This window comes from Paramormyrops kingsleyae, chromosome 4 (genome assembly GCF_048594095.1).
Source record: "Paramormyrops kingsleyae isolate MSU_618 chromosome 4, PKINGS_0.4, whole genome shotgun sequence".
In the NCBI taxonomy this organism is placed as follows: Eukaryota; Metazoa; Chordata; class Actinopteri; order Osteoglossiformes; family Mormyridae; genus Paramormyrops; species Paramormyrops kingsleyae.
The window spans coordinates 14,250,477-14,260,521 of record NC_132800.1 but is presented as its reverse complement, the minus strand read 5'-3'; the positions used below and the strand labels follow the sequence as shown (position 1 = coordinate 14,260,521).

The following is a 10,045-nucleotide window of genomic DNA, read 5'->3' as shown; positions in this document are numbered from 1 at the left end:
TTGGAATCACATACAGTGCATCATAGATGATCAGGCATGTAGTGAAATCAGAATGCTATCCACACTGGTCTTAAGGAAAAATAGAAACGCTGCAGTCAGAATAACAAATCAACTATTAACTGTCCATTCTCGTTGTTGCTAAATATGCATGTTTTTTTAACTTCACCAAATAGGACTTTTACTGTAGACTAATTTTATCAGGTTAATGTTTTATTGTGCGTTAAATAATGACTGTACCCATTAACCATATCTGACATGTTGTTAGGCGGATGTTAACTGAGGGACCGCAGCGTCTCACGTGCTGCAACCGACGGGAAACCCGCAGTTACCTCAGGACGGCAGTAGGGGGCGGATGTGAGGCTCAGCCGTCTGAAGTTAAACCGCATTTTTAATGAGAAGTTAAAATGTGTTACGCTTAATTTTTAATCACTTGTGTAATTATTTACTTAGGTAATAAGGACTTAGTTCGACTTTTAATGAGTCTTTTCCCGAGTATTAATGGGGGTGAGAGAGAGACGCGGTTTGCTAATTAGTTTGTTGATTGTCAGGTGTAGCAGTTCACAGGTTTAGTTAGGAAATTTTACTGTTGCTTTTGATCATTTAATCTAATATATGTTACTAATGTGATTTATGACTTTTGTTTTTAACTCTATGGATATTTTTTTTGCTTTCGCTGTTATGTCTCCCGTCTCCTTTTACATGGTTATTATATATGCTGATTTAATCTAATCATGTTAGTTATGTTCAATTACAGTAAAGTGTATTTAATTGTATTATTTGATTTATGTTACCCAGTTACCTCACGCTTTGAGTGGAGCTGAACCAGGACATTAATAGGATAGTATAGGAAGCCTTTATTGTAAGTGTACAGGCAACAAATACAATATATAGACAGAAATATATAAAATGTACATATACAGGGGAGTGGAAAAGCCCCCCCACTCAACATGATTACATTTCATTACATTTTAATCAGACAGAAAAACAGTCATTTTGCCTGTTTGTTCAGTTTGCTGAACCCAGTCACTTATTTTGTCTGACATACGTCACACTTCAGACAGAGTAAAAAGGGTTAAACTGGTTAAAAAGCAGAGATTTTACCTTTTTGCCATGGAGAAGCAGCGACATGTGACACTCTGATAAGGTAAAAATGATTCCTCCAGCACACAGTGAGCTATCCCAGCATGCACAGGGACACGGAGGAGTTATAATAAACCCAAAACCCTGGATAGAGGGGTTCAGTGAATGAGGAGGTGAAGCTGTACAGGAGGGTCAGTCCATCAGAGGAGACTCTGTAGAAGGACAGAGTACCAGCCGCCTGGTCCAGATACACTCCTACTCTGAGGGAGCCTGAGGGCTTTATGGGTATGTCAGTCTGTTTATTATTGTGCCAGACAGAGTAACTGTCAGGAGAGCAGCTCAGCATCCATGACTTGTCATTGTCTCCAAGCAGACAGTCATCACTGCCTCCTTTCCTCCTGATTCCTTTATAAGTCACTGCTATCCAGGCTCCATCTCCACTCCACTCAGCCTCCCAGTAACAGCGACCAGTCAGACTCTCTCTGCACAGAACTTGGGGCCAGTAGTCAAATCTCTCTGGATGATCAGGATATGGCTTCTCTGCCCCCCGTGTCACCTTCCTGTTCCCCTCTGACAGAGACAGGTCTCTGTTTGCTGTGTTGGGGTCCAGCGTCAGCTGGCAGGAGTCTGTAGGCAAGAGGAAGAGCGATTAATCCCATCACGAAGCCCAGCATCTCCATCATTATCACTGTCACACCTCACACACTCACTAACACAGAACTCGCTCCAATACACACATTATATTCCCAATATACTCATGTAGCCGCCCGAGTCTGCGGCGCTCCGGCTGCGCCCTGCGCTGTGAGACACGCCGCGCTGAGAGACTCGCTGGTAACCGAACTGCACTTTAGCCTGCGCTCTATTATTCTGTACGATACATAAAATATAAAAACGAACCAGGAATTCAAGTATGTGAAATAGCTCAGGAAATGTCGGACGCCCGCGCGACGCCGGCGGGAAGACGGGGCGAAATATTGCGCGTGCTAAATTAATAGCCTTAATTACAGGTAAATAAAATTACAAACAGAATTAATCAAACACGTTAAACCTGAAATTTTAACCCAAGAGTACCACTAGAAGTTAATTTGTCTTTTCTTCAAAAGAAGAACTTCCTTCAAACCACTTCGGAAACATACCCCCCTCCAGCAGCGTGCAGCGCTGACTAGTGATGTGTCGGTCACGAACGAGTCGTTCAAAAGATCCGGATCCTAACCGAAAGACATTTTTATAAAGCAAAACGCCTCCGCGGCTCAGCGCTCCATACTGCTCTGACTGTGACTGAAGTTTGTATTAATGGCGTGTGAGCCGCGCGACCAAGCATGTGATGAGTCAGACGGGGAGGGCGTGCTGACGGTGTACAGGTACAGAGCACGAGGGAGGGAGAGGAGGAGAGAAAGAGGGAGTGTGGTGCGCGAATAGTAGGCAAGATGAGTGGTAGTTGGGAACGAAGCGGTATTTTGATGCATTTTAATAGCTATGATAACTCAAAGGCAGAATGCACAATTTGCAAGATGAGGCTGCGCATCCAACAGTTCAGATGGAAGAAAAAACAGACACACATCACGATAATTGTGTGAATGCTATCATAAAGTAGTATTAATGGTATTAAGAATAAAAGCATGCAAGCTTACATTTATGGATCCCTGGTCTGGTCCTGCACTCTCCACTGTGGTCCACACTATAGGAGAAGCAGAATGACATAGTACTGCTGTATCCATTTATTTAATTGTTGCATTTTCTCCACATACATGAGTCTATAGCAGGAGCAGACACACATTCTGTACTCACTTCAGTTTCTCCAATTTACAGCTGGGATCCTCCAGTAGAGCAAAGAGCAGCTTCACTCCCGAGTCTCCTGGGTGATTGTAGCTCAGGTCCAGCTCTCTCAGGTGTGACGTGTTTGACCTCAGAGCTGAAGCCAGGGAAGAACAGCCTTCTTCTGTGACTCTACAGAATGGCAGCCTGCAGAGAGACAGACAATATCTCTCCAATAAATAAAAACACGTCACCACTATAAGTATTACTTTTGAGTAAACATGACGACTTCAATAAAAATTTCAGTAATTACACATTAGAGTGTGGAATACCCAGTAATATTGACCTCAGTATCTCCAGTGTACAGTGTGAATCCCCCAGTCCAGCAGAGAGCAGCTTCACCCCTGAATCCTGCAGGTCATTGTCACTCAGGTCCAGCTCTCTCAGGTGAGAGGGGTTTGACCTCAGAGCTGAAGCCAGGGAAGAACAGCCTTCTTCTGTGACTCTACAGCCTGACACCCTGCAGAGAGATAGACAATACCTCTCCAATAAATAAAACACCTCACCATTATGAATATTACTTTAAAGTAAATGTGACGGCTTCAATAAGGTTTTCAGTAATTACACATTACACTGTGGAACACCCAGTAATACTGACCTCAGTATCTCCAGTGTACAGTGTGAATCCCCCAGTCCAGTAGAGAGCAGCTTCACCCCAGAATCCTGCAGGTCATTGTCACTCAGGTCCAGCTCTCTCAGGTGTGAGGGGTTTGACCTCAGAGCTGAAGCCAGGAAAGAACAGCCTTCTTCTGTGACTCTACAGCCTGACACCCTGCAGAGAGACAGACAATTTCTCTCCAATAAATAAAAACACCTCACCACTATGAGTATTACTGTTAAGTAAATGTGACGACTTCAATAAAGATTTCAGTAATCACACATTACAGTGTGGAATACCCAGTAATATTGACCTCAGTATCTCCAGTGTACAGTGTGAATCCCCCAGTCCAGCAGAGAGCAGCTTCACCCCTGAATCCTGCAGGTCATTGTCACTCAGGTTCAGCTCTCTCAGCTGAGAGGAGCTTGATCTGAGAGCTGAAGCCAACACTTCACAGCAAGTCACTGTGAGTCTACAGCTGTCCAGCCTGGAAAAGGAAACGTGTTAAGATATAAATACATACACCACACACAGGTATATCAAATTAAATATCAGAATAAACATTTTTAAGTACAATAAGACATGCAGCATATAGCTGAAATATCAGTTATTTTGTTGTTTCCTTGTCCTAGTCAGAAACAAATAGTTTTTACTTGACACTCCCCAGCTGAGACGAACCTGCTGTTTAATGACCTTACAGGGTGAGTTACCCTGAGACTCTGTAATATCTGCATTAGTATTTTTATAAAGCTCTGAGCAGCGCTGGGGCTCAGTGATCAGCACTACAGCCGACCCAGGGGTTCTAGGGTTTTGGGTTCAGTTCCTGCCTGGGATGTGTGTAATTGTACATGTTTATGTGGGTTTGAATGTCAAGAAGAGCTTAATTATTTTAATTATGTATTTTTATATGACTTGAATTGCTGACATCATGACTGAAATCCTTATTTTCTGTTTGCTGTATCTGAGAACCTGTAAAATTTCCAAAACACTAATCACACAATTACCAATCCTGTCAGATAAGGATGAAATAGTGAAACTGTATTCGTTCCCCTGGTAAAATACTGCTGTGCCTCTCTGATCTTGCTCTCTCTGACACACACATACTGGTCAGAGCTCAGGGTTGGCCAGCATCCAGCCCCCTGAAGCTGGGGGGTAAGGGCCTTGCTCAAGGGCCCAAAACCAGCTTCACTCTGCCGTCCAGATATTTAAACTGGTGACCTTCTGACCACAGACAGAGTCCAAACCCACTGAACCACACGCCACACTAAGAATGTTAATAATACATACATATCCTGCAGTATTCAGAATGAAAAATAATTTCTGTGTGGTCTATATAAATACATTATAATTGTTCTGATAAGATATAAAAGCAGTATCATGAATAACATCTGTACTTCTTTAGCAACAGACGTAAGATCACTTACAGAGCTGTCCTAGATTTCTTGATCACAGGCAGCAGCCTCTGAAGACCTTCATCGGATCTGATGTATTTCTTCAGATCAAACACATCCAGCTCCTTATCTGACATCAGTAACACAAAGGCCAGAGCTGACCACTGTGCAGGTGAGAGGTCTGCTGCTGAAAGGCTTCCTGAACTCAGGTATCTTTGTACTTCCTCTATTAGAGAATTGTCACCCAGTTCATTCAGACAGTGGAACAGGTTGATGGTCCGTTCTGCAGATAAATTCTCCTGAATTTTCTCCTTGATGTACTGGGCCGTTTCCTTAATGTTATGTGAGCTGGGTCTTTTCTTTCCCAGTAGTTTTTGTAACAGATTCTTACTGGAGTCTGTTGAGAGGCCCAGGAGGAAGCGGAGGTAGAGGTCCAAGTGTCCATTCTTGCTCTTTAATGCCTGATCCACTGCAGTCATCAGCAGGTCAGCTGATGAGTTTGACAGAAACACATATAAAGCAGCGAGATACTCCTGGATGCTCAGATGCACAAAGCAGTACACCTTCTCCTGATACAACCCATATTCCTCCTTAAAGACTTCTGTGCACACTCCAGAGTAAACTGAAGCTTCACTGACATCAATCTCATTCTCTGTCAGATCTTGCTCATAAAATATGAGATTGCCTTTTTCAAGGTTGTCAAAAGCCAGTTTACCAAGTTTTAAAAGGAATTCCTTGCTGGTTTCATAGTTTTTCATATACTTGTCTTTTTTTAAACTTGCCTGAAAGATCAGGAAGTGTGTGTACATTTCAGTCAGAGTCCTTGGAATTTCTCCCTTCTCAGTCTTACTAAAAAGTCTTTCAAGGACAGTGGCTGAAATCCAGCAGAACACAGGTATGTGGCACATGATGAAGAGGCTCCTTGATGATTTCACATGTGTGATAATCCTGCTGGCCAGGCTCTGATCACTAAATCTCTTCCTGAAATACTCCTCCTTCTGGGCATCACTGAACCCTCGTATCTCTGTCACCTGGTGGACACACTTAGGAGGTATCTGATTGGATGCTGCTGGCCGGGAGGTTATCCAGAGGAGAGCGGATGGAAGCAGATTCCCCTTAATGAGGTTAGTCAACAGCACATTCAGTGACGTTTTCTTTGTTACATCAAACCAGCTCTCATTGTTCTGAAAATCTAAAGGAAGGCGACATTCATCCAGACTATCAAAGATCAACAAAACTTTGTACCTAAACAGCTCAGTGGATTCAAGCGATTTCAGTTCTGGGACAAAGTGGTGAAGCAGATCAATCAGACTGTATTCATCCTTAATCAGATTTAGGTCCCGGAAAGGAAGAGCAAATATGAAGTGAATGTCCTGGTTTGCTTTTCCAACTGCCCAGTCAAGAATAACTTTCTGCACAGAGACTGTTTTCCCGATACCTGCGAGCCCTTTTGTGAGTACAGTTCTGATAGGTGTCACACGCCCACGTAAGGGTTTAAATATATCATTGCAATTGACTGCAGTATCTTCTGTTACCCTTTTCTTGGATGCTGTTTCAATCTGTCTCACTTCATGTTCATCATTGACTCCTCCAGCTCCCCCTTCAGTTATGTAGAGTTCTGTGTAAATCTCTTTGAGAAGTGTTGGCTGTCCTTCCTTAGCTTTCCCTTCAAATACACACTCAAATTTCTGCTTCAGCTTACTTTTGATTGTGCGCTGATACTGCGACAGAAGATGCCCTGAAATGAAATGAGAGCTTTTCAAAAAACATTTTTTACTCATTTAAGCCATATTAAATCAAATTAAATAAATGATAAACTGAAATGTAATACATATTTTTTCATAAACTCTTTTTCTGCGGCAAATTAAGCACACACTGAATGAGGTACAGCTCTTACTCTTCTCCAGCATGTCAGCAAGATCATTTTGCTCCATGGTCCTCAGGATGTACAGTGTGATCTTCAGAGCTCCCTCTCTACCACAGGTCTTCTGCATCTGACCATCACTGTCCAGGTCATTGTCCTCCTCCAGCTGAGGCCCAGGGCATTCTGGGTCATTCTGATCCAGGTACCTTTTGAATTTCATCAGCTCATCCTTCAGAAACGTTTGAGCTTTTTTCTCCAGTAACTGAAATGAACAGTTACACTTTAATTATTATCACTCCAGGCACCGTATCTTTTTATAACTTCATTTGTGAATTATGCTGCGTTACATTTCAACTTGTAACTTGGAAATTCGGAGTTCCTAGTGGGAAATTTCAACTGAAGTCGGAATTTAATGTACTCTGGGCTAAATGTAAGTGAATGAAGATGAAGGCCATTTAAACTGGGGCACATTAAATACAAGAAGTTATCTGGCTAAGGAAGAAATCCTGCAGTTTGAAACAGGTCCCTATTCAAGCGATTTCAGGTCCCTGGTTTTGCTAAATGGCTTTCCGACTTGCTGTACTGAAACGAGGTTAACTTGGGTGTGACGTCATTCCCAGCTCCGACTTCCGAGGTAAATGGAATGCAGGATTAGTTGTAAATATCATCTCTTTGATAGGATGAACTACTTATTATACATCTGTAGAAGATATATGTCAATTTTGATTAAATTCAAGAAAATATACTTCAGTAATAAATGCGAACCTTGAAGATGGATGATAAGTCTTCTTTATGTGGATGTGAATTACATCTATTCACTCCGTCCCTGTGAATAAAACACAAATATCCAACCATTATATTTTTATTTAAATAGATGTAACTGCCATCCACATTCTGAGCTTATTTCATTAGGGCGGCTTCCTGACATCAGCTTGCTTATGGCAGTATAAGAGAAGCAGTGACATCTAGTGGCAGCACAGAGAGACAGCAGGTAGCAGCCAGGAGAGACGGTTTGGCATGTAGCTCCCAGTCACTCAATGACATTCACTGGTTACTTCTTGTAAACTGTAACATGATTTCAAACAGATTTCAACTTAATTACCATAACTATCCAGGGGTTAGAATTTGGGGGGGGGCAACCCTGGCTCCTGCAATTTAGGGCCCCCACCTGATCTCAACTTTTTTTTTTTTGCTAAGAAAACACATTGATTAAATGTTCTTACCAAACCACTTATATAATTATTTTGATTACAATAAGATGTATCACCAATACACCAATATACAAATTTTGCATGATGTCACCCCGCGATCAGTGAATTTTACCGACAGCACTACTGTTTCTCTTTTGGCTCCAAAAGCAGCTCGATTAACCCCAAAGGGATTTATTCTGTCCCTTGTTTCCAGGGTTAACACTAGACTACCTGTAATACTCAGGGGCTTCCTGTCTCTAGCTGGGCTGCACCTCAGGTACCCAGCAGGCCCAGGCTCTGGTGTGACCTCTGGCAGCTCCGTAGGATCTTGTCCAGTGTGAGAGAAAAACTGACTAGAGGGATATTTTGTAATCAGCTTTGAAACTTTACCTTTGTGCAACTAATGCAAAAGTACCTGAGTGTTAGGCAGCTGACAGCCAAGAATGTAAGCTTAAGAGAATTAAGAGTTAACCTTAGTGTAGCGATATGTGCTTGAACTTTGTGCTCATTAGACTGAGCAGAAATGCAGGCTAAATAACAGAAATGCAGGTTTAGAGCGTGCTTATCAGACAGAGCAGGAAAATCACAAAAGGCTACAGTGAGTGGGGGCTGCTTGCAGGTGGCCAGACCCATAAATTACAGGCTGTATAAAGTACATATGAAATGCTGATTACAAAATATCCCTCTAGTCAATTTTTCTCTCACAAGTGTTTTCCCTGGTTCCAGGTTCATAGCTCCTTAGTTCTGTTTGTTAATTGTTAGTTAATTCCACCTGTGTCCTCGTTTCTAGTGTCTGCTCTGATTGGTTGATTGTGTTGAGTACTCACACCTGCCTTTTGTTAGTCCCCACTGCCTGCCTGTGGTCAGTTCCCTCAGCTGGTCATTGTATCACATGCTGTTGATCCTGTGCTTTGTTCCTGTGTGTATTGGATTCCTGTGTAGTTATTTTCCCCTTAGTTCTGCTCCCTGGGTTGCTGCTCTTTACTAGTGTTCCCCTGTGTCTTGTTGTTATGGCCTTTTGACCCCTCGTGGTTCCCGTATTTTCTGCTCTGTGTTTTGTTATAAATAAACCCCTGTCATCTTGGAGCCGCACTGTGGATCGTCATCCTTTCCTTGCCTGCACCATCCCCTGATCCCATAACAACTAGCTAATTAGTAACAGGCACTGTTCCATTAAACATGTTCATACTGAAGCCTCAGTCTGAACAGAGCTAATGAGCCCATGAGAATCTATTTATTATCAAAGCAGAAACATCCGTCCCAGAAGAAGACAATCTATTGTCCAGTCATGCTTAATCAATATAGAGCAGTAGCTCTTTTCCAGCTGTGTGCTGAGAATTGACATTTAAAGTGCATTTTTCAATCAACCTTCTAATTCCAGCTCGCAAGAAGTCAGTCTTTACAGTAATCCTCATCCTTCTACTTCAGATGTGATTTATACAGAAGACAGACAAAACTTCTGTTTACATTTTCAAAGACAATGGGATTTGCAAAAATAAAAAATTTTGAAAGTTAAAGTTTTTTTTTTCTTGAAGCTTGTGTTTGCCTGTATGTCTTTTGACTGAGAGTCTGAGTGTTTTAAACAATGTTTAAATGCATATTTACCTTTGACCTGTAGAAAAAGGTCCCTCTCTGAATAAGATTGGTGGGTCCATTGACCTGTCACTCTTCATGGAAACACAGCTGGGTACAGGTGAGCCTGCTCTCTCCATCAGGACACTGTGGACAGTGAGAGGAAAGATCCTCATTATATAAGTATAATTCATATAATGTGGACAGGGTCACATTAAATCTTCAGCTGTTTAACCTTCTGCTCTGTCTTCATGTACTTTGTTATGCTGTGAAGCTCTTGATGCAAACATTTAGCTTTAATGTGAAATAAAGTGTCTCACCTAAAATGGAGATCCCAATATGAAAGGTTCAATATCATTTTTACAGCCTCCGTTACTAGACTTGCCTGCTGTTGCTTGATATTATATACATGTATCCTTAAATGGGGTTCCCCACAATATATTTCACCAAGTTGCGAATAAAAAAAATTGCCAACCAGTTACTGGACTGTTACCGAATACCGATATCATGTTCTGAATGCGGGAGGTGCGGAGAC

At 42.1% G+C, this 10,045-nt stretch overlaps 1 protein-coding gene across 1 annotated transcript in view; it reads right to left on the bottom strand.

The window, feature by feature from the left end:
* Window positions 1-961: 961 nt before the first annotated feature.
* LOC140588989 (protein NLRC3-like) overlaps window positions 962-10,045 on the bottom strand; it is an 83,701-nt gene continuing 74,617 nt past the window's right edge. Inside the window, exons 6-11 of the mRNA XM_072711653.1 lie at window positions 3,807-3,980; window positions 3,494-3,667; window positions 3,182-3,355; window positions 2,869-3,042; window positions 2,712-2,758; window positions 962-1,707 (exon numbers count right to left, since the gene is read on the bottom strand). Of these exons, the coding sequence (XP_072567754.1) occupies window positions 1,175-1,707; window positions 2,712-2,758; window positions 2,869-3,042; window positions 3,182-3,355; window positions 3,494-3,667; window positions 3,807-3,980 (1,276 nt within the window). The 3' untranslated portion in view covers window positions 962-1,174. The remainder of the gene's footprint in view (window positions 1,708-2,711; window positions 2,759-2,868; window positions 3,043-3,181; window positions 3,356-3,493; window positions 3,668-3,806; window positions 3,981-10,045) is intronic.